General features: G+C 46.2%; 1 protein-coding gene and 2 non-coding genes across 3 annotated transcripts in view; 2 read left to right on the top strand and 1 right to left on the bottom strand.

Annotated features, from left to right (window-relative positions):
• The window catches only part of PPIH (peptidylprolyl isomerase H), a 53,082-nt gene extending 47,608 nt beyond the window's left edge, over positions 1-5,474 (bottom strand). Inside the window, exon 1 of the mRNA XM_077457924.1 lies at positions 5,349-5,474. Coding sequence (XP_077314050.1) covers positions 5,349-5,414 — 66 coding nt within the window. The 5' untranslated portion in view covers positions 5,415-5,474. The remainder of the gene's footprint in view (positions 1-5,348) is intronic.
• A 2,573-nt stretch (positions 5,475-8,047) lies between these two features.
• On the top strand, positions 8,048-8,129 carry TRNAL-UAG (transfer RNA leucine (anticodon UAG)). Its single transcript has one exon. It is a non-coding gene; the product is annotated as a tRNA-Leu (tRNA).
• A 2,802-nt stretch (positions 8,130-10,931) lies between these two features.
• TRNAL-UAG (transfer RNA leucine (anticodon UAG)) lies at positions 10,932-11,013 on the top strand. The gene has a single exon. It is a non-coding gene; the product is annotated as a tRNA-Leu (tRNA).
• The last annotated feature ends 14,261 nt before the right edge of the window (positions 11,014-25,274 follow it).

The raw sequence follows: 25,274 nt of genomic DNA, 5'->3' as shown, positions 1-25,274 counted from the left end.
TCGGCTGATCTTTCTTCCAGGTCCCATGCTTTTGGCCATGCGATAGGCCAGGCTGCAATGATGTCACTACTGCGCATGCGCATGGAAGCCACATTGCCGTGGCAGGGATCGGGGCCGTAAATGTTCCCTGAGCTGCAGTGAGCATGACACCTGACAGGCAGAAGGACGCATTTATGGCAGAAGAGACCAACAGGGTCTCTTCTGCCATTAATACCCCGCTTGTCAGCGATTTGTTTTACAATCAACTTTACTTCCACTTTAAGTTCAGTTAAATTTGATGGTGACTGTTTGTGGACTGCAGTCTTCAAATCATTCCACAGATTTTCAAAAGGGGTTTAAGTCTGGGCTCTGACTAGACCATGCAAGGACATTCACCTTTTTAACCTTCAACCACTGTGTGCTCATTTTTGCTGTGTGCTTTGGGTCATTGTCATTTTGGAAGGCAAACCTTCTTCCCATTGACAACTTTCTGGTAGAGGGCAGCAGATTTTCCTCAAGAATTTGATGATATTTTGCCCCATCCATTCTTCTTCTATATAAGTGCTCCAGTCCCTGCTGCAGAGAAACCCCCATAACAGAATATCACCCCCCCACATGATTTTACCACCCCCAATAACATGATTTTACCCCCCCTCCCCCCAACAACAGGATATTACCACCCCCCAACAACAGGATATTACCACCTCCATGCCTTACTGTAGGAATGTTGTTAATTGGATGGTGAGCTATGTTGGATTTCCGCCAGACATATCGTTTGGTGTTGAGGCCAAATAATTCCATTTTAGTCTCATCTGACCAGAACACTTTTTCCATGTGGCCTCAGAATCTTCAAGGTGCATTTAAGGTGGTCAGATGAGACTAAAGTTTAATCATTTGGTCCGACACCAAACAATATTTCTGGCAGATTTTTTTTTTTTTCTGACATGTTGGTGTTATATTTTTCACTTGAATGTTATAAGTTGCACTGAGGAAATACAGCTGGATAAAACAAAAAACTGTCTGTCTTCATTTCAGGATGAAAAGCAACAAAATGTGATTATTTTAAGGGGGGGGGGGTGATTCTTTTCTATATCCAAAGTAGGTTTTGACTTTACACACTTTCAGGTTATTGGCAGCACTATTTGATATATATTTATGATTTGATGTGGGAACACAGTTCAGTGCGTAGCGGCAATAATTAGTAGATTTGTAATATATTCACTCATTTATTATATTTTGTATCAGTAGAACACATTTTGGAGCTGCGCAGAGAGCACAATTCACTAGTATCAATTGGAACCAGAGGAAGATGCAGTTCAATTAGTTATCAGCTCTGATTAGACACACTCGCTCTCTATCTATACTGTAGGGGTCTGTGTGATGTTATTGGTTCCCATGGTTTAATGCTACTGATAAGTGGTTCAATTCACCCAATCAGCAATTCAACCTGGGTCAGCCTAAATAATTACTGAAGATCACCCTATAAACATGGCAAATGTTGCGCTATAAGTTCAATGGCAAACGGGACTTTCGGAGGCTTGCTCATGGCCATGATTCTCTGGGACTGTACCTGAAAACCTTCCTATGAAATACCTCCAATATCACCACGTGGAACCTGAGATGGTACTAGGGATGCACCGATATAGTGACTGCGATTAAAGGGGTCACGTGACTCAAAAACCACAGCAAAAACTAAACACTGGTGTGTTTTTGCCAGGTTTTTAATGCGTTACAATGGGGAGGTGCGCTACCTGTTTTCAGTAGAGTCATACCTCTGCAGAGAGAGCACTGCTTCCACACAAAGACCCTTCTCTGCAACAAGATGGCAGGGCTCAGGACGTGGCTGCTTTAAAACAGAACAGAAAGCATTTGATAGCAGATTCCGAACAAGCAGGCTATTTATTGCAAAAGAGACATGCAATGTCTCTTCTATAATAAAATATACCTGCCTGCCTGCTTGCAGTCTTCATGCATCACCTGCACGGTCCCTTTGTGCTGGCATGACCGAATTCTGCACATGTGCAGGCATTACATCAACCCATGCCACCCACTGAAGATGCCCTAAGACCGACACTCGCCTGGACCCCTTGGAGACTTTGAACTGTTAAGTTCCCGCCTTAAAAGGAGAAGTGGGGTCAAAGCTGTTTTGGCCCCACTTCTTCTGTAGGTCACAGGAGTGCACTTCATTCGAACTCCAATTACTCATTAGCATGACATATTTAGCCAACAGTGGGCTGTGAAAAGATCTCCCACCCAGAAGCCTGGACTGACAGCTGGCTCAGCCTTGCAGCACATTGCTGAGAGCCTGAACCAGCCACTCTTGCCCCCCTACATAGCCCAGCGCTACAGTGAGCACAGAGGGGTAGAGTAGAGAGCCTGACAGTATTAAAGAGCTGGTTGCTAGGAGGCTGGCCACTGGGCTGCACATCATCATTGGTGTGCAGCCCATTGGTACTATATGATGCAGTTTGACTCAGCCACCGGCGTCCTAGCAACTAATGAAGCTGCGTGGCCTAGCCACCATCATCCTCGCAACAAGAGAGGAGTTCAGATGTATTTAGATCCTAGTCCAACCCCACCTGAGCGAGCCTCGGGAAGGAAGGAAGCTGTAACTGCACTGAGTCAATCATCTGCGGCGGGGGGGAATTCCACAGCCACATGTATATTATATACATGCGGCTGCACTTATGATTGCCAGTGTACAGTGACAGCTGCCTGGTGCTCACACTAAAGGTGGGTTTGGACTAGGACATGAGCACGCCTGAGTTTATCCCTACTAGCAACCAATGAGCAAAGCCTCATTGATTGCTAGGAAGCTGGGGGCCGAGCCATGGCTCCATTGGTTCCAAAGATCCTGGCAAACAAAAGTTGGGTGGCATCCGAAGTGTTCATGAAATGCATCCCAGTGGTTAAAGCCACCAGTGGGGGCAAGTGTACAGTGCATCCGGAAAGTATCCACAGCGATTCACTTTTTCCGCTTCTTGTTATATTACAGCCTTGTTCCAAAATGGATTCAATTATTTATGTTCCTCAAAATTCTACAAACAATATCCCATAATGATAACATGAAAAAAACTTTGTTTGAAATCTTTGCAAATTTATTAAAAATGAAAAACGAAAAAAATAAATCCCATGTACATAAGTATTCACAGCCTTTGCCATGACACACAAAATTGAGCTCAGGTGCATCCTGTTTCCACTGGTCATCCTCGAGATGTTTCTACAACAGGGATATGCAATTAGCGGACCTCCAGCTGTTGCAGAACTACAATTCCCATGAGGCACAGCAAGACTCTGACAGCCACAAACATGACACCCAGAGGCAGAGGCATGATGGGACTTGTAGTTTTTCAACAGCTGGAGGTCTGCTAATTGCATATCCCTGTTCTACAACTTGATCGGAGTCCACCTGTGGTAAATTCAGTTGATTGGACATGATTTGGAAAGGCACACATCTGTCTATATAAGGTCCCACAGTTAACAGTGCATGTCAGAGCACAAACCAAGCCGTAAAGTCCAAGGAATTGTCTGTAGACCTCTGAGACAGGATTGTATTGAGGCACAGATCTGGGGAAGGATACTGAAAAATTTCCCAATAAGCACAGTGGCCTCGATCATCAGTACATGGAAGAAGTTTGGAACCATCAGGACTCTTCCTAGAGCGGGCCGCCTGGCCAAACTGAGTGATTGAGGAGAAGGGCCTTAGTCAGGGAGGTGACCAAGAACCTGATGGACACTCTGACAGAGCTCCATCGTCTCCTCTCTCCACAACGAGCTCCATCGTTGTGGAGAGAGGAGAACCTTCCAGAAGAACAACAATCTTTGCAGCACTCCACCAATCAGGCCTGTATAGTAGAGTGGCCAGACAGAAGCCACTACTCAGTAAAAAACACATGACAGTCCCCCCTGGAGTTTTCCAAAAGGCACCTGCAGGACTATCAGACCATGAGAAACAAAATTCTCTGATCTGATGATCTTTGGCCTAAATGGCAAGCTTCATATCTGGAGGAAACCAGGCACCGGTCATCACCTGGCCAATACCATCCCTACAGTGAAGCATGGTGGTGAAGCTCTGGACCTCAGAAGGCTCATCTTCCAACAGAACAATGACCCTAAGCACACAGCCAAGATAACAAAGTTGGCTATGGGACAACTCTGTGAATGTCCTTTAGTGGCACAGACTTGAACCCTATTGAACATCTCTGGAGAGATCTGAAAATGGCAGTACACCGATGCTCCCCCTCCAACCTGATGGAGCTTGAGAGGTCCTGCAAAGAAGAATGGGAGAAACTGCCCAAAAAATAGATGTGCCAAGCTTGTAGCATCATACTCAAAAAGACTTGAGGCTGTAATTGGTGCCAAAGGAGCTTTACCAAAATATTGAGCAAAGGCTGCAATACTTAAGTACATGGGATTGTTTTACTTTGCACAGATTTCAAACAAACTTCTTTCACGTTATTATTATAGGGTATTGTTTTTAGGATTTTGAGGAAAATTATTTATTTTCTCCATTGTGGAATAAGGCCGTAACATAACAAAATGTGAAAATAATGAAGCGCTGTGAAAACTTTCCGGATGCACTGTATAAACAGATGACCATGAGGGGCTTATAAAGCATCACCTATGGATAATAGTGGTACAAGGCTAGGTTTCTACTATTGCGACCTGAAAGTCGTGCGATTTTGATGCGACTTAAAGCAACGCCTGTGTATTCTTGAAGTCTGTGGACCTCGAGTCGCATGAAAGTGGGACCAAAGTAGTACAGGGATTACATTGAAGTCGCACAGATATGAGCGGAACTCATTTGGAAATCATGGGATACGACTTTGCAGTCAAGTCGCACTAGTGGAAACTGAGCCTTATAGTATCAATTTACTCACCGCAAACTTTTATTTTTATTTTAACAAAAAAATGGGTAATTTATTAAGTTTGTGTTCCCAAAAATTGACTTTAGTGTGTTTTTTACTGAAATTTTGTGTTCCATAAACCACTGCACTAATATAGCGACATATACATTGGAACTCCCACTATTTTATTCTTTAGGGTGTCTGCTTTCTGGTAATGTATGTTTTGGGGGTTCTATATAATCTTCAGGTCTAAAATGATTTATTATACGTGTGCAAAAACAACTCTGTCAGGGAAAGGGTTATTATCTGATGTGCTGCCATTCACAATAAAGCAAATAAAATGCCCCCAATCTGCGCCTGTATTTGCCCCCCATGTGCTCCCAACAGCTCTGTATGCACTGTACATGTGATTGCGGAGCTCCAGCACGGAGAAGGGGGATCGGCAGGTCTGTACAATAAATGACACGAAACGAGTACCGGATGGGTGGAGAAGGAGCCCCAGCCCGGTATGCCGCACATTACCTGCCCCCCGATACTGATATCGAAGAAGACGATGGGGTTGTTGGGGTTAGAAGCCGGGACCGCCATTTCTGTCGCTGGCAGAGAGGAAGGAACACACGCTGCAAACGTCACTTCCTGGGGGGAAAAGGAAACCCCCAATCAATGCGCATGTGCATGGTTCATCTTAGTCGAATGTGTAGCTCGGGAGGACCCCATGTGGCCGGATAGGGTCATAGCTCCCGATCCTGAGATGGGATCTTGTTGCACTTTTAATAATGTACACAATAAATATGAATGGCTGGGAACCAGGAGATAGGGATTGATCTCAGATAGACATGTCAGCAGGTCTTATTTGCATAATTATTTCAGGCTTCTTACATTAGTGGTCAGTGGTGAAGGGCTCCCTTGCATTGCTGGTCCGTGGGAGAAGGGGCCCTTTTATATTGTTCACTGGTAGTGAAGGACCCCCCTTACATTGGTGATGAGAGGGAGAAGGGCCCCCTTATATTGCTGGTCATTGGTGAAGGGCCCCCTTACATTAGTGGTCAGTAGGAGAAGGGCCCCACTATATTGTTGGTCAGCAGGAAAAGGCCCCATTCATTGGTGGTCAGTGGGAATGGGCCCCCTTACATTAGTGGTCAGTGGGAAAAGGGCCCAATCATATTGTTGCTTGGTAGTAAAAGACCCCCTTACATTGGCAGCCAGTGGGAGAAGGATCCCCTTACATTGGTGGCCAGTGGTGAAGGGCCACCTTACATTAGTGGTCATTGGTACAGGGGCCCCATTATATTGTTCGCTGGCAGTGAAGAACCCCTTACATTGTTAGTCAATAAGAGAAGGACCCCCTCATCCTGGTGGTCAGTGGGAGAAGGACCCCTTATATTGTTGGCTGGTGGTGAAGGACCAGTTTGAAGCTGGCCATACATGATTAGATTTTTGCTAAATTGTTCATACAAAATTGTGGGAAAAAAAAAAACAGGAAAAGAGTAGACACCAGTAAATAAAAAACACATCTCCTTATATAAATGGTCAGTGGGAGAAGGCCTTCATTACATTGGTTGTCAGTGGTGAAGGGTCCCCTTAGATTAGTGGTCAATGGTGAGGTGCCCCCTTACATTAGTGGTCAGTGGGAGAAAGGCCCCTTTATATTGTTGGCTGGTAGTGAAGGACGGACCCCCTTACATTAGTGGTCAGCGGTAAAGGGAATCTTTAAATTGGTGGTCAGTAGTGAAGGCCCCCCTTACATTAGTGGCCAGTTGTGAAGGGCCTCTTACATTGGTGGTCAGTGGTGAAGGGCTCCCCTGCATTAGTGGTCTGTGGGAGAACGGTCCCTTTTATATTGTTCGCTGGTAGTGAAGGACCCCCTTATATTGGTGATCAGTAAGAGAAGGACCCCCTTAAATTTGTGGTCTCTGGGAGAAGGACCCCCTTACATTGGTGGTCAATGAGAGAAGGACCCCCTTACATTGGTGGTCAGAGGGAGAAGGGCACCTGTATATTGTTGGTCATTGGTGAAGGGCCCCCTTACATTAGTGGTCAGTGGACAAAGGGCCCCATTATATTGTTCGCTGGTAGTAAAAGACCCCCTTACATTGGCAGTCAGTGGGAGAAGGATCCTCTTACATTGGTGGTCAGTGGGAGAAGTACCCCCTTATATTGTTGGTTATTGGTGAAGGACCCCCATACATTGGTGGTCAGTGGGAGAAGTAGCCCCTTACATTGGTGGTCAGTGGGAGAAGTACCCCCTTATATTGTTGGTCATTGGTGAAGGGCCCCCTTACATTAGTAGTCAGTGGGAGAAGGGCCCCATGATATTGTTTGCTGGTAGTGAAGAACCCCCTTACATTGGTGGTCAGTAAGAGAAGGACCCCCTTACATTGGTGGTCAGCAATGGAACTGTTATATTTAGTTAATGGTCATCACTATGTATTCTTGTACATTGGTTGTCGGTGTTAGAGGGCACCTAGCATTGGTGATGAAGAGGCCCTCCTTACACTAGTGGTCAGTGGGAGAAGGACCCACTCACATTGGTGGTCAGTGAGATAAGGTCCCCTTAGCTGGTGATGAAGGACCAGTTTGAAGCTGGCCATACATGGTTAGATTTTTGCTTAAGTGTTCATATAAAGAAAAAAAAAAAACAGGAAAGGAGTGGACACCAGTGAATAAAAAACACATCTCTTGTTTTCTTGTTTTACCACTGGCCTTAAAAGTAGAAGAATAGGCAAAACTTTTCATTTTGGATAGAATAAAAGAGGGTTATAGCCCTTGTCGGATTTATTTTTTTTCATTTTGTTTGTCAGCTGTGTCCCATTGCGGAGATTTCCCTTTCACTTCCTGTCCCATAGCCAAACAGGAAGTGAGAGGAAATCCCTGCAAATTCAGGGAACTTCTTGGGGACCACCAGATCATCATAACTGGTGTCCCCATTAGAGATTCCGACTCGATTACTTTTCTGGGGACAACCAAAATTTTGATTTTCTTTTTCTTTCAATGATAAAAGGTAAACAGGATAAATAGAGGGGAAATCTCCCTCATGTGGCACAGGCAGCAATACAAACTGACAGGCGTTCTAATCTCTCTCAGTTCTCTTAAAAAAAAAAAAAAAAAAAAAAAAAATGCTGGCTTTAGTTATACTTTAACAAGTTCGAGGTAATCATTTCCGCCTTACACTCAACTTACTTCTAGTTGTTCCTTTCTTAGATCACCTCTGACTTCTACAAGGTAGTGTGGCCGAGCGGTCTAAGGCGCTGGATTTAGGCTCCAGTCTCTCTGGAGGCGTGGGTTCGAATCCCATCACTGCCAATCCTTTAAATATTGTAGAGAAATTGGTGCTTTTACAGGTAGATAAAATGGCTAAAAACCAGGATTTTTCACTTTCTGTAAAATTATCTTCATAAAGTAAATAAAAATCGCAGGACACAAAGTTTCCTAATTATCACTGTTAGGTTGTATACTGCCACCTTCAGGTTAACAGACGCCAACACTCCCTAGAAAAGAGGCTGGCCTTATCTCAGGTAGATATCCCCTCCTGGGATAAGTTTGGGTAGAGTTGGCTTCCATCTAGTCCTGAGGCCCCATTCACACCTGAGCGATTATCTGCTTGAAGCTCAAAAACGCTGTAGGAGGTTAAAATAAAAAATAAATAAAATTTCACATATCAACTCAAAGTTGCCTGAAGCTCAAACAAGTTCTGTAGCTTTTTTTTTTTTTTTTGTCGCTCAAATCAGGCAGATTTGGGTGTTTTTGCACCATTTTCTGCTCAAATGAAAAACGTAAAAAATAAAATAGTAATAATATATGATTAAATAAATGTAAAATAAATACACAAGTAAAAATCTTCATAAATAGGTAAAATAAATTAATAATATGTAATAATACATTAATAAATAATAATTAACCTCTAATCTTAAAAAATATTAAATACATTATTATTATTAATAAGAAGAATAAAATAACAATAAACACCCAAACTCGAACAAAGAAAAACAAAAAAACAATGATAATAATAATTAATTTTGGGTTAGGGTGTTTAGTTATTTATTATTACTACATTTTTTTTTAAGGGTTAAAGTTAAGGGTTCATTATTTATTTATTGTTACTTAGTATTCATTTATTGAATGTATTTATTTATGATTTTTATTTGCATATTTATTTTACATTTATTTATTGATTTATTGTTGTTCATATAATAATAGATAAAATAGAAATAAATAAAATAATAATAAATAACCATTACCCCTACTCCTAATTCTAACCTAAACTGAACTCGAACCCCTTACACTAACAAAAAAAATAAAAAATTATAATAAATTAATAATAATAAAAGAAGAAATGAAAGCTAATGGAAAAGCTAAAAAAAGCTGTAATACCTAGCAACAAATGATGCAGCAGATAATAGTTTTCTCTATTGTCTAATAAAAAAATGCCAAAGCCCAAAAACGCTGCATACAAACAAGCAAGTGGCGTGAAAAAAAAACGCGCGAAAAAATGCTCAAAGACGCTACGCACAGGTGTGAATGAAGCCTGAGTTAAGGTCACATCTCTATCCCTCTCTTCTTTTGAGACTCGCTGTATTTTTTCCCCCCTCCAATTTCTCATAGACCCCTTTCACACTGGGGCTGCATTCATGGTAAAGTGCCAGTCGCTTTAGCGGCACTTTACCGCTGTTTAAGCTGCGCTTTTCGGCCACCAGCAGGGGGCTTTTAACCCCCCAAAAAAGGGGTTAAAAACTCCCATGTTGCGGTGCTTCTGAAGCGATTTTCAGTCGGGTTCGGAAGTGCTGCCCATTTGTTGTAATGGGCGGGGGCCACAAAGATGCTGCTTGCAGGACTTTTTCTTACGTCCTGCAAGTGCACCGCCCGAATGTGAAAGCTCAGATTGCAATGAATGTGAGGCAGTTTTCAGGCACTTTAAAAGCGCTATTTCTAGCGCTAAAATGCCTGAAGACAGCCTCAGCGTGAAAGGGATCTAAGGATTGCAGTGACCTATTGGCTTCCTGGACTGGAGTCAGGCTTCCTTGGTGACTTTTCTGCCTGGCTCCCCTACTTTCTCTCCTCTAAAATATCCACTATCATTCTTAGAAGGGCTGCAGTTGGAACTCACGGGGCCCCGTACAGCGTATCTGACAGTATCAAAATTATATTTTCACTAATGTAAAAGATAAAATTGTATTGATTTAATAAATAAAGTTCTGTGTGTGAACACAGTTTACTATGCTTCAGTTATGAATGAACACATTACAGATCACCTGTCAGGGGCATTACTAGGTCTACAAAAGATCTAGGGCTAGAACCCATAGCAGCGTAGTAAAGAAAGTCATATGCTTGGGTGGGCATACACATGTATATACAGTATTATATGTGTGTGTATATCCCCAGAGAGCCCCCCACTTACATCAGGGTCCTTAGTGATCCCTCCCTTACATCAGGGACCCCAGAGAGCACCCCTTATATCAGGGTACCCAGAGAGCCTCCTCCTTACATCAGTCCCCAAAGAGCCTCCCCCTTGCAGCAGGGTCCCCAGAGAGCCTCCCCCTACATTAGTGGTCTCTTACATTAGTGGTCAGTGGTGAAGGGCTCCCTTGCATTAGTGGTCCATGGGAGAAGGGGCCCTTTTATATTGTTCACTGGTAGTGAGGGACCCCCCTTACATTGGTGGTCAGAGGGAGAAGGGCCCCCTTATATTGTTGGTCATTGGTGAAGTGCCCTCTTACATTAGTGGTCAGTGGGAGAAGGGTACCCATAATATTGTTGGTCAGTAGGAAAAGGCCCCCTTACATTGGTGGTCAGTCAGAAAAGGCCCCCTTACATTGGTGGTCAGAGGGAAAAGGCCCCATTCATTGGTGGTCAGTGGGAATGGTCCCCCTTACATTAGTGGTCAGTGGGAAAAGGGCCCTATTATATTGTTCCTTGGTAGTAAAAGACCTCCTTACATTGACGGTAAGTGGAAGAAGAGCCCCTTACATTGGTGGCCAGTGGTGAAGGGCCACCTTACATTAGTGATCAGTGGGACAAGGGCCCCATTATATTGTTCACTGACAGTGAAGGACCCCTTACTTTATTACCCTAGTTGTTCCTTTCTTAGATGTTTAGCGGCTTCCATAAGGTAGTGTGGCCGAGCGGTCTAAGGCGCTGGATTTAGGCTCCAGTCTCTCTGGAGGCGTGGGTTCGAATCCCATCACTGCCAATCCTTTAAGTACTGTAGACAAATTGGTACTTTTACAGGTAGATAAAATGGCTAAAAAACAGGATTTTGACTTATCTGTAAAATTATCTTCATAAAAGTAATAAAAAAAAAATCACAGGACACAGAGTTTCCTAATTATCACTGTTAGGTTGTACACTGCCACCTTCAGGTTAACTTGGAGTGTTGGAGTCCATTAACCTGAAGGTGGCAGTATACAACCTAACAGTGATGTAAGGTGGCCCTTCACCACTGGCCACCAATGTAAGGGGCTCTTCTCCCATTGACCACCAATATAAGGGGGCACTTCTCCCACTGACCACCAATATAAGGGGGTACTTCTCCCACTGACCGCCAATGTAAGGGGATCTTTTACTACCAAGGAACAATATAATGGGGCCCTTTTCCCATTGACCACTAATGTAAGTTGACCCATTCCCACTGACCACCAATGTGAAAAGTCCTTTTCCTGGTGCCTCCATGGCAGCATACCTGTGACAAGCTCCGCCTTGGCTCCTCCCTCAGGACTAGTGAATATTATAAAAGAAAAGGTTAGTACAGCCCCCGCATTCTCCTTTTTTTCCTCATACCTCATGGCAGTGAATCCTGGTCGGCGTCCTTACCTTCTGCATTCGGCAGCGTCCGTCCGGGTTCAAGCCTCTCCCGGACGCAGTTCCTTCTCTTGGGCAGCTAAACGCGCTTATAAGGTTGGAAGTCCCTTCTGTAGGATCTTTTGGGACAAGCAGTTTGTCTCTTAAAGAGGGATTCCGCCCCAAAAAAAAATATTAAAAGCCAGCAGCTATAAATACTACAGCTGCTGACTTCTAATAAATGGACACTCACCTGTCCCGGGTTCCAGCGATGCCGGCAGCCGAGGCCGATCGACCGCTCGGGCCTCGGCTGCTGCCGCCGCCATTCGAAGTGAGGGAATCAGGAAGTAAAGCGAATCGGCTTCACTTCCCGGTTCCCTACTGCGCATGCGCGAGCTGCGCCGCGCAATAGGAAATCTCCGCGCTGTCACTGGGACCCGTGTGTGTCCCAGCAGACAGCGCGGCAGGGCAGGAAATGGCGTAGACTTCCGTGGGAGTCTATGCCCGGAAGTGGGTGAAAATACCTGTCTTTGACAGGTATCTCCACCCCCCTCCCCCCTGAAAGGTGTCAATTGTGACACCGGAGGGGGGGGGGGGGTTCCGATCAGCGGAGGCTCCACTTTAGGGTGGAATCCCGCTTTAAGTAAGAGCTTTACCTGCAGTATGGGCATTCAGGCTCCAGTCTATGGCAGCAGAGGTGGCAGCTTTGCTCTGTTTCTGAGACTTGTTGTTCCTCTCCAGTCTCACCTGTCCTTTCTCTCTCTCTCTCTTGCGCTCTGGTTCCCCTGGTTCCCATAGTTTTAGGAGGTCCCCCTTCCTTTCCCACGTACGTTTGTCATCCTTAGACTCACTAGGGGCCGCGCGCGGCGAGTCTGTGTTATTTTATGATAGTTTAGCGTTCCCGCCATCGTCTGCGCATGCGCCGGCGGGTCTTATGTTTCGACGGCCAGTCTCGACGTTCGGCGCATGCGCGGTAGCGTCGGAGGATTCGACGGCCATTTTGACTGAGGGCGAATGGTTCCTTTTGCCCTCAGAGCGTCAGGGGAGGAGCTCAAGCGTGCCATCACTCCCCTTCCTCCTATTTATTTCCCCAGCAGCACAAGTGAAATGCCTGTGGTCAACAAGAGAATTACACTCTAGAGTTCCAGGCTATACCCACCCCTGTTAAGGTAAGGCATGTCTTAATGCATTTGTTTTCTTATACATGTGAGTATGCGAATATATATATATGTATAGCTCTGAAGGAATAACTCGTTCATTGAAAGTGTATTAATTTATTAATTTATTGATTTATAAATTTATTAAATTATTAAATTATTTAAAAATTTATTTTTTCATCGGAGCCTCCAAAAAAAAAAAAAAAAAAAAAAAAGGATGTTTTAAAAAACAAAAACAAACCCCACAGCACACAGTAACAAGGGGGGGGGGAGTCGTTACTTATGCAGGAAAATTCCCTTTTTTTCCGTGAATCAGCGCACGACCGGTTGACGTCTTTTTCCTCTGACTCTTTCCTAGCCGTTACCTCTGCTAAGCCGCCTAACAAGAGCCTTTCGCCACCCGCTCAAGATCCTACTCTACTCCCAAGGTAAGGACCTACGCCCAGGTAAGTTTAAAAAAAAAAAAAAAAGAGTGCACTAAGGACGGTACTTTTTGTACTTCAGTCCTGTACGCCAGAAGACGTCTAAGAAGACCTCAAGGCGATATGAAGATGATGATGATGATTCCTGTCACAGCAGGGACAGGTCGCCCAGACATGGGCATTACAGAAGTGGCAGGAAAGCTTCAGCCAAGAGGCGCCGTCATTCGCGCTCCCCGAGACCTAGACCTACTAGATGTCAGGCCTGCGGAGGCACTCCGCTTCCGGATAAACTGATTTGTCGAGATTGCCTTAGAGACTATGCAGCGGACAGAGAGTCTGAGGGCCTTCAAGTGGCAGATCTCCTCAAAAAGGCAGTAAAAGACTCCCTTGCGGAATTGGTCGCCACAATGCCGACGCAACAACCGGCATCCCCTCCTCAGGAACAGATGGCTGAGGCCTCCATTCCTGGACCATTCACGAGTGCAGGTGGTCGTCCGTTCCCTCCCTCCTCCTCTAAGCATCAGGACGAAATGGCCATTTCAGAGGATTCTTCAGATGACGCAGAAGCCTCTGGCTTTGCCTTCGCCATGGTCCAGCCTTATGTGCAAGCTGTCAAACAAGCAATCGGTTGGGAGGATTCTATCATGGAGGTCAGGAAGTCCAAATCATACTTCCCCTTCCTTAAGCGCCAGATCTCCTTCTTCCCTCTTATGGAGGAAATCAGGGAAGTGATCGAGGAATAATGGGCGAGGACAGACAAAAGACTTTCCACCAATCGATTGGGAAAATTATACCCTCTCCCTGAGGCAGATTCCAAAATTCTGGAGGGCTCTCCGGTGGTAGATGCCGCAGTGGTAAGGCTGGCCAAGAATGTCACTTTGCCCCTAGAAGATTCGACTTCCTTCAAGGACCCTCTGGACAGGAGGATGGACCTCGACCTTAAGAAGGCCTATCAGATGGCAGGAAATGCCTGTAAACCTGCAATAGCCCTGACATCAGTGTCCAACGCATTACGCGTCTGGACAGATAATATAGAGTCGGCAATCCAACAGGATATCCCTAAAGAAGATATAATCAAGGCATTGGATGAGCTGAAGCTCTCAGCTGACTTCATTGGGGAGGCCGCCATCGACTCGATTCGTTGCTCCGCAAGGGCAATGCTTCACACAGTAATGGCCAAAAGGGCACTGTGGCTAAAACCATGGGCAGCGGACGTTGCCTCGAAGCAAAATTGGTGCAAGATACCTTTTGACAGTAGAGCCTTGTTTGGGGAAAAACTTGACAAGGCCATCTCTCGGGTCACTGGCGGAAAGTCAGGCCTACTTCCCCAAGACAGGCGATCCAGACGTTTCAGATCATCCGCACCAAGGTTCCAATACTCCAAAAATAGGGACTACCGTCAATCCAGACAAGGGAAAGGCTTCAGGCACAACTGGAAAAGCACACAGTCTACGTTTCTCAAGTCCAGGAGGCAGAGGCCAGTACCCACCCCACAGGATCCATCAAAATCCTTTTGACGCCAGGCCAGCCCAAGTGATCCCTGTGGGGGCCAGGTTGAAACAGTTCTCAAAGATTTGGGAACAAAAATGCAGGGATCCTTGGGTAGTTGCAACAGTCAAACACGGTCACTTCTGGTCTTTCCTAAACAAACCTCCCAAGGACTTTTTTTCCCCGACAAGGGTATCAAGATCCCCTCAAAAAGCGGAAGCTCTAAAGCAATTTCTTCTTTCCCTACAGGAGCAACGAGCAGTAGTTCCAGTGCCTCCATCCGAGAGATTTTTAGGTTTCTATTCCACCCTCTTTCTAGTCCCCAAGAGAAACGGAGGGTGGAGACCCGTGATAGACCTAAAGAGGCTAAATCGCTATATCTTTCTGGACAAATTCAAGATGGAGTCTCTACAGACGATTATTCGCGTAGTCCAGCCAGGGGATTGGATGTTGTCAATAGACCTGCAAGACGCTTACTTACACATACCCATACTCCCTACGTTCCAGAAATACCTGAGATTCGCGGTGGGGCAAGTACATCTCCAATTTCAGAGCCTTCCATTTGGCCTCTGCACGTCACCAAGAGTCTTTACAAAGACCCTGATTGCCATCATAGCACCTCTGAGAGAATTGGGGCTCCGGGTGTATCACTACCTGGACGACCTTCTACTCCTGGCCAGGGACCCAGCCCAGTTATTGGAACACAGGAATATCCTGTTGACAACACTAGTGGATTTTGGATGGAAGATAAACCACAAGAAAAGTCTCCTCTCTCCGACTCAAGAGATGGTCTATCTGGGAGCCCTGTTCAATACAATGAACGGAACGGTGTCTCTCCCACCTCAGAAGGTATCTTCCATTGTCCAACAAATGAAGAAGGTGAGCTCGAGATCCTACCTGACAGCCTCAAATTGTTTGAGCCTGATAGGACGGATGTCATCATGCATCCCTATGGTCCCCTGGGCCCACTGGCATTTGAGACATTTTCAGCTGGAGTTCTTAAGACTGTGGAACAGACGATATCTATCCCAACCCATACACCTGACGACCCGGATGCTCAGGAGTCTACATTGGTGGATGAAGAGACAGACGCTTCTGAAGTCTCGCCCGCTAGGGCATGTCGACTGGATCATAATTACTACCGATGCCAGCGCAGCTGGTTGGGGAGCACATTCCAACCAGACCTCAGTACAAGGAAGATGGTCCTTCAATGCAGCCGGCATGGTGTCCAATGTCCTGGAGCTCAGAGCGGCCTATCTTGCACTGCTAGCCCTGGAGTTCGAGATTTCGGGCAAACCAGTTCTCCTCAGGATGGACAACAGGGCCGCGGTATCCTATGTGCACCGACAAGGGGGAACACGCAGCAGATCTCTCCTGAACGAGGTGGAACCCATATTCCTCTGGGCCGAAAGGAATCTGAAGGACCTGAGGGCAGTCTATCTGCCCGGCCATCTCAACTCAAGGGCGGACGACCTTTCCCGCAGGTTCGCAGATACCGAGTGGTCCTTACACCCGAAAATCTTCAGCTGGATAGTGATCCAGTGGGGCCCCCTCGAGCTAGACCTCTTTGCGACAGCATCCAACACCAAACTTCCAAAGTTTATCTCGAGGTTTCCGCACCCCCAGGCGGAGGCAACAGATGCCCTCTTAGCCCCTTGGGCATGTGATCGGGCCTACGCTTTTCCTCCGTGGCCCCTCATACCGAGGTTCCTGTCAAGACTCATGAAGGAAACATCGACGGTGATATCGATTCTACCATACTGGCCAAGAAGGCCTTGGTTCCCTACGGCAATGGATTTGAGCACCAGTCCTCCAGTCAAGGTTCCAATAGTACCCCTCCTCCTGTCGCAAGGATCTCACATCCACCCAGATCCCCACAGGCTGGACCTTCACATCTGGCAACTGAAAGGGAAAGGTTCCAATCCCTGGGGTGCTCCGACAAAGTGATCGCAACCCTGCTCAAAGCGAGAAAGCCATCCACGAACAACATATACGATAAAGTATGGAACAAGTTCAGGGCCTTCATGCTTGATAGAAACTGTGACCCAGGTTCCCCTTCGTCATCTCAAATTCTTGAGTTCTTACAGGCAGGCCTGGACCTAGGCCTTGCGTTAGGTACATTGAAGGTACAGGTATCAGCGATCTCAGCAGCAACCAGTAAAAGATGGGCGGAGGATCCATTGTTAATCCAATTCTTTAAGGCCGTCAGGAAGATCAGACCACCAACCAAACAATCTTTTCCCACTTGGGACCTTACGGTCATCCTGGAGTCCTTAGCCAATCCACCCTTTGCCCCTTCGAACTCAGCATCGCTCTGGAATCTAACTTTAAAATTAGCCTTTCTGATAGCCATAACCTCCGGCAGACGGGTGTCAGAGCTCCAAGCTTTGGGAGCAGATCAGGATCACATTATATTTTACCCAGATAGAGTGGAACTCAGAACAGTACGAGGGTTCATTCCCAAGGTCGCTTCATCCTTGAGCATGTCAGAACCCTGGGCACTCCCAACATTTTCTGAACAGGACTCTGTCGCTCTTCATGAATTAGACATCGCCTCCACTCTGAAATGCTATCTGCAAGCTACAGCTTCATTCCGGGCTTCCATCAGACTGTTCATAATTCCCTGGGGAAAATACAAAGGAAAGGAGGCATCAGCCAGAACGATCGCCTCATGGATCGTCAAACTCATCCACAAGGTGTACAGGACAAAAGGACTAGAGACCCCTTCGGCGGTCAGGGCGCACTCCACAAGAGCGGTTTCTGCCTCTTGGGCGGCAAGAGCGAATGTGTCGATCGAAACTATTTGTCGGGCAGCGACCTGGTCGTCCCAACACACATTCCTGAAACATTACAGGGTGGACCCAGGAGCTCTCTCCTCAGTGGAGTTTGGCAGACAGGCAGTCACTTCGGCCTTCGCCTCTTCTAAATAATAAATTCTTTAATAAACCTCTAAGCATTATCCCACCCGTCTCAGCTAGTTATTTGTCACAGGTATGCTGCCATGGAGGCACCAGGAAAACAGAAAATTGTACCATACTTACCGTAATTTTCTTTTCCTGGTGCCTATCCATGGCAGCATACATTCCCACCCTCGGTATTCTATATTAACGAGAATGCGGGGGCTGTACTAACCTTTTCTTTTATAATATTCACTAGTCCTGAGGGAGGAGCCAAGGCGGAGCTTGTCACAGGTATGCTGCCATGGATAGGCACCAGGAAAAGAAAATTACGGTAAGTATGGTACAATTTTCTGTTATCTCAGGTAGATATCCCCTACTGGGATAAGTTTGGGTGGAGCTGGCTTCCATCTAGTCCTGAGGCCCCATTCACACCTGAGCGATTACCTGCTTGAAGCACAAAAACGCTGTAGGAGGTTAAAATAAAAAAAAATTCACATATCAACTCCAAGTCGCCTGAAGCTCAAACAAGTTCTGGAGCTTTTTTTTTTTTGTCGCTCAAATCAGGCAGATTTGGGTGTTTTTGCACCATTTTCTGCTCAAATGAAAAATGTAAAAATACACAAATAAGTAAAAATCTTCATAAATAAGTAAAATAAATGAATAATATGTAATAATACATTCATAAATAATAATTAACCTCTAACCTTAAAACATATTAAATATATGGTTAGTAATAAGAAGAATAAAATAACAATAAACACCTAAACTTGAACAAAAAAAAAAAAACAATGATAATAATAATTTAATTTAGGTTAGGGTATTTAGTTATTTATTATTATTAATTTTTTTTAAGGGTTAAAGTTAAGGGTTCATTATTTATTTAATGTTACTTAGTATTAATTTATTGAATGTATTTATTTATGATTTTTATTTGCGTATTTATTTTACATTTATTTATTAATATATTGTTATTCATATAATAATAAATAAAATAAAAATAAATAAAATAATAATAAATAACCATTACCCCAATTCCTAATCCTAACCTAAAATGAACTCAAACCCCTTACACTAACAAAATAACAAAATAAAAAAATTCTAAAAAATTTATAACAATAAAAGAAGAAACAAAAGCTAATGGAAAAGCTAAAAAAGCTGAAATACCTAGCACCAAATGATGCAACAGATAACAGTTTTCTCTATTGGCTAATAAAAAAATGCCAAAGTGTGTGGCGTGAAAAAACGCGCCAAAAAACATGCAAAAAAACGCTCAAAGACGCTACGCTCAGGTGTAAATGCAGCCTGAGTTAAGGTCACATCTCTATCCCTCTCTTCTTTTGAGACTCGCTGTATTTTTTTTCCCTCCAGTTTCTCTTAGACCCTTTTCACATTGGGGCCTGTGTGTTCACGGTAAAGTGCCGCTCACTTTAGCGGCACTTTACCGCTGTTTAAGCTGTGCTTTTCATTCACCAGCAGGGGGCTTTTAACCCCCAAAAAAGTGGTTAAAAACCCCCGTGTTACGGTGCTTCAAAAGCGATTTTCAGGCGGGTTCGGAAGCGCTGCCCATTCATTGTAATGGGCAGGGGCCACAAAGATGCCACTAAAAAAAATCTCGCCGTAAAGTTCCCAAATCATGTCAAACATCTCTGTGGCAGATTTGCCCAGTTTCACGCAGAATTTTACGTTCGCTCATTGTTCTAATTTGCTGACTATGATGAAATAGCAGATGTGGTAACGCACATGGTCAGAATAGCACCAGTTGCACAGCTCCCTATATACACAGTACGATGTGTTTTGGCACACTGTCTAATGAAGGTCGGGGCTCCCTGTGACTGTGCATGCAGCCTTGTGCTGCCATCTGTTGGCATGTTACAAAACTAGTCTCAAAATTTTTTGATACTAACTGGTATTATCATAGAGGTGGTTAGCAGCAGAATAGAAAAGAGACGTGTTAAAGTTGTGACGGTTTCTGTAATTAACCATTTGCTACTTGGAGGGATAGGTGGTTGAAGAAGAGGACACTGCGAAACTGATGAGGTGGTGATCAGAAAGAGGAAAAGGGATGTTGGTGAGGTTGCAAGGCGTGCAGAGATAGGAGAATAGGGTGTTACCATCAGAGTGGGTAGAGGTGTGTGTCTCTTGTGTCAGGTTAAAAGATGAGGTTTAGTTGCATTAACGGGGATGTCAAAGTCAGTAAGAATCGGGGCCGCTGATAAGGGGTACAAACAGTCCTCCTGTACAGAGCCTGAGCACACAGGGGGGCCCTGGCAGCAGGGGGAATCAGATGTGGGCAGGACAGTGAGGACGATTGGTGCTATGGGGTTGCAATTAGAGGAGCGATGCCCTGTGTGTCCCTCCCTGCAGCAGCTGAAATCCAGTTTCTCCCCCTCTCCCTCCAGCCTGCTTTCAGCTGCTGCAGGGGGGACACACAGGGCATCATTCCTGCAATTGCACCCAAGCCACACAGATCATTCTCCCTGTCCTCCTGTCCTGCCCACATCTGGTTCTCCCTGCTGTGCGTGTCCCCCAGTGCTACCGCCTTCTTTCTCCTGCCGGCTGCTGCGGATAAGCAAGGATGGGGGGGGGGGGGGGCGATGTTTAGGATTGAGAGCTGGGGAAGGGGGTGGTAAATATGTAATTTACCGACCCCTCCCTTTTTCAATGAACACAATAAGCAGTGGCATCGCTAGGGGGTGGCTTTTGGGGCTATAGCCCCGAACCTGGGGCCCATAGCCCTGAGTCCCATCCCCATGCTTCGCAGTAAGTATGGTGTTCTTTGATTGCAACTCAGCATTCTCTCTCCTCCAAACACGACGAGTTGTGTTTCTACCAAACAGTTCTACTTTGGTTTCATCTGACCGTATGACATTCTCCTAGTCCTCTTCTGGATCATCCAAATGCTCTCTAGAAAACCTCAGACGGCCCGGACAAGTACTGGCTTAAGCAGGGGGACACGTCTGACACTGCAGGATCTGAGTCCCTGGCAGCGTAGTGTGTTACTGATGGTAGCCTTTGTTACGTTGGTCCCAGCTCTCTGCAGGTCATTCACTAGGTCCCCCCGTGTGGTTCTGGGATTTTTGCTCACCGTTCTTGTGATCATTTTGACCCCACGGGGTGAGATCTTGCGTGGAGCCCCAGATCGAGGGAGATTATCAATGGTCTTGTATGTCTTCCATTTTCTAATTATTGCTCCCACAGTTGATTTCTTCACACCAAGCTGCTTGTCTATTGCAGATTCAGTCTTCCCAGCCTGGTGCAGGCCTACAATTTTGTTTCTGGTTCCCTCGACAGCTCTTTGGTCTTCACCATAGTGGAGTTTGGCGTGTGGCTGTTTGAGGTTGTGGACAGGTGTCTTTTATACTGATAACAAGTTCAAGCAGGTGTCATTAATACAGGTAATGAGTGGAGGACAGACGAGCCTCATAAAGAAGAAGATACAGGTCTGTGAGAGCCAGAAATCTTGCTTGTTTGTAGGTGATCAAATACTTATTTTCCACCAGAATTTGCAAATAAATTCTTTAAAAAAATCAGACAATGTCATTAGGGGGTGCTGTTACACTCAGATTTTTTATCTTAATGCATTAAGATAAAAAAAAAAAACCTTCTGCCTTTATAACTCCTTTAAGGTAGTGCGGCCGCGCGGTCTGAGGCGCTAGATTTAGGCTCCAGCTCTTTAAATGATCAAACTGCAAGGGATGAAGGCTTTTACAAGTAGACAAAATGGCTAAAAACAGGATTTGTGATTTAGCTGTAAAACCCTTTTCTTGAAGTATTTCCCAGGACACAGAGATTCCTAATCATTACTATTGGGTTATATATTGCCACCAACAATCCAAGTGAAAAGCCTTACCCAGGTATATAACCCCTTCCAGTCCAGCAGGCTCCTAATTTTTTTTGTTAATCTCATTTGGTGATGGACCAAGCCGAGTCTTCCTCTCCATTTAGCCGAAGGTGGTAGTTTATAACAGGGGGTATAGAGGTGGTCAGGGGGGTACAGTGGAGGGGGGGAGAGGAGTAAGGAGGTACATTGGTGGGACAGAAGAGCAGGGGGGTACAAGGGTGATACAGATGAGCAGGGGGGACAGTGGTGGGGAGATAGATGAGCAGATGGGTTCAGTTCTAGGACAGATAAGAAGGTGGTTCAGCAGTGAGACAGAAGAGCATGGGGTTACAGCGGTGGAGCAGATGTGCAGGGAGGTACAGTGGTGGGGCAGATGAGAAAGGGAGTACATTGGTGGGACAGATAGGGGGGGTATAGTGGTGGGACAGAAGAGCAGGGTGGTACAGAGGTGGGGCAGATGTGCAGGGTAGTACAGTGACGTGACAGATGAGCAGTGGGGTACAGTAAGGGGGGGCAGGCATGTACTGGCCATCGGGACTACCGGGAGATTCCCGGTGGGCCGATGGCTCAGTGGGCCGGTTTCAGTGACAGCCTAGCCCAGGCATGTCCAAAGTCCGGCCCGCGGGCCAATCGCGGCCCGCGGGCCAATCGCGGCCCGCGTTCCGGTTTCGGGAGGCCTGTCTGGTCATGTTCACATATATATCTTTTGTGGCCCCCAACGAATCCCCGATCGCCGGGGGCCACAAAAGATAGATATGCTGGCTGCCATGGAGGGGGCGGGACGAGTGCCGTGGATACAGGACAACGTCCTGTGTAAAAGGAAGTCCCGTCCTGCGCTGCCATTGGACAACCGTTTTGTCCATCACAGGAGGCGGGACTTTCAATTAAAGAGGCCGTCGATAGAAACAGGAGTTTCTCCTGTATGTCTGTCGGCACTCATTCCGCCCCCCTCCCTGTCTTCTCCAAGGCTGCAGAGGATGTGAATCAGGCTGCACTGATGGCAATGGTGAGTCTGTATTCATGGCAATATGGGGGCTGCATTCATGGCAATATGGGGGCTGCATTCATGGCAATGTGGGGGCTGCATTCATGGCAATGTGGGGGCTGCATTCATGGCAATATGGGGGCTGCATTCATGGCAATATGGGGGCTGCATTCATGGCAATATGGGGGCTGCATTCATGGCAATGTGGGGGCTGCATTCATGGCAATATGGGGGCTGCATTCATGGCAATATGGGGGCTGCATTCATGGCAATATGGGGGCTGCATTCATGGCAATATGGGGGCTGCATTCATGGCAATGTGTGGGCTGCATTCATGGCAATACGCTGGAGGCTGCGTTCATGGCAATACGCTGGGGGCTGCGTTCATGGCAATACGCTGGGGGCTGCGTTCATGGCAATACGCTGGGGGCTGCGTTCATGGCAATACGCTGGGGGCAGCGTTCATGACAATACGCTGGGGGCTGCGTTCATGGCAATACGCTGGGGGCTGCGTTCATGGCAATACGCTGGGGGCTGCGTTCATGACAATACGCTGGGGGCTGCGTTCATGGCAATACGCTGGGGGCTGCGTTCATGGCAATACGCTGGGGGCTGCGTTCATGGCAATACGCTGGGGGCTGCGTTCATGGCAATACGCTGGGGGCTGCGTTCATGGCAATACGCTGGGGGCTGCGTTCATGGCAATACGCTGGGGGCTGCGTTCATGGCAATACGCTGGGGGCTGCGTTCATGGCAATACGCTGGGGGCTGCGTTCATGGCAATACGCTGGGGGCTGCATTCATGGCAATACACTGGGGGCTGCATTCATGGCAATACGCTGGGGGCTGCGTTCATGGCAATGTGTGGGCTGCATTCATGGCAATACGGTGGAGGCTGCATTCATGGCAATATGCAGGGGGCTGCAGATGGGCACTAACCCTTATTTTGCTTCCCATGTCTTTATTTAAAATGTAAGATTTTTTTTTTTTCTGAGACTTCCTTTTTAAAGTTAAGGTGTGTGGTATAAGCCGATTAAATACAGTATATCCAAATAACACACCCAAGCTCATCTGTTTACCACACACAGCACAAAGGCAAGAGAATTCTTGTTGGGCAGTGCTCGGATGAACACACTTAGACCAAATTTTAATGGTTTAAAGAATGTCAGACAAAATGGTCAGCCCTCGAGCATGTTCACTTCATCAAATCTGGCCCTCTTTGAAAAAAGTTTGGACACCCCTGGCCTAGCCGAATGAATGGCTGCGCTATTTGCACAGCCATTCATTTGAGCCCCGCTGTACTTCCGAGCGCGGCGCACTTCGGCTCATTCCGCCCCCACTCGGCGCTCTCATAAGATAGCCGAGTTTTGTTCGCTGAAGCGCTGACGGAGAGGAGCAGGGCGGGGGAAGCCGAGCGGTGGCGGAAAAGGACGACTGTGGGCCGGAGGTGGCCGAAGATGTGTGCAATACTAGTGTTATGAGTCATAACACTAGTATTGCACACATCTTCGGCCACCTCCGGCCCACAGTCGTCCTTTTCCGCCACCGCTCGGCTTCCCCCGCCCTGCTCCTCTCCGACAGCGCTTCAGCGAACAAAACTCGGCTATCTCCGGCGGCCCCCGCGGTAACGGACGCTGTGAGTTTAAATGAGCCGGGGGCCGCCGTGTGAGCAGCCGACAGGCAGAGAAGTCCCCGGAGCAGACGAGGGAGCCTGGAGGATGGCAGTGCTGCAGGAACCCATCCAGGTAACCGGCCGGCCCATTGAATACTGTATATAGCACATGGATATATATATATATATATATATATATATATATATATATATATATATATATATATATATATATATATATATATTTTTTTTTTTGGTGAACTTTTAGCTATGTTGGATTTTGCATATTATTTTCACCAAATGGATTTTTTATGCTATTTTATTTAGCAACACATCCTTTGAGATATATTTTCAGCAAAAAAATCATATAAAAAATGCTTATTAAAAACCCCCCTTTTTTTTGCACTTTAATACCAAGGACATAGTTTGGATAAAATGGTTTTAATTATAAGCATGGTTTATATATGAATTTTTTGCTGAAAATTTTTTTTTTTATGCACATTTCAATATTAATTGACACGTTTGATGCACTTTTAGCTATGTTGGATTTTTTGTATTATTTGAATCATTATTTGCACCAAATGGATTTTTTTTATGTTATTTTGGTTAGCATCACATCCTTTGCTATATATTCAATTTATCTGTGGGTTTGTGTTAGGCCCCTTTCACACATATGACCGTATTTCATCCATCCGCTTGCGGATGAAATACGGGCATACATTCATCCCTATGGGATAGCGGGTGTCTGCGGATGAACATCCGCAGACACCCGATTTCCTCCGCCTCCGCAACAGTCCGATTCTGCAGACGGAGGAAAATCCTATTTTTCTATCCGTCTGCAGAGCGGATCGGATGAACACAGACAGACGGCCCGTACGCATCCGATCCCCATAGAGGAGAGCGGAGAGCTGACAGGGCGGTCCCAGCACAGTGTGCGGAAACCGCCCTGTCCGCAGCCGGCTCAGCGGGCACAACGGAGCGATCCCCGCTGAGCGAGCGGATCATCACGGGGCGCATCATTACTGATCCGTCCCGTGTGAAAGGGGCCTAAACCTGTTTGAAGTTGGCAGCTTCTCATTACTGCGGTTGATCAAAAAGACTTCGGGCAGGTGACAGGGGGACACCAGGGGGTAGAGGGGGGGGGGGCTGGAAAATAAAAGATCACCAGCAGTGTGCTGTCGGCTTCTGAGTTTGCATACTCCTGCTATGTGTCTAGCCGGGCCGTGATGACGTCACTCTTGTGCAAGTGCGCAGCATACTGTTTTTTTG

This window comes from Lithobates pipiens, unplaced genomic scaffold, assembly GCF_037356315.1.
Source record: "Lithobates pipiens isolate NorthernLeopardFrog02 unplaced genomic scaffold, aLitPip1_a1.2 Scaffold_27, whole genome shotgun sequence".
NCBI lineage: Eukaryota > Metazoa > Chordata > Amphibia > Anura > Ranidae > Lithobates > Lithobates pipiens.
The sequence above is the reverse complement of the archived record's forward strand: the minus strand, read 5'-3'. Positions and strand labels throughout refer to the sequence as shown.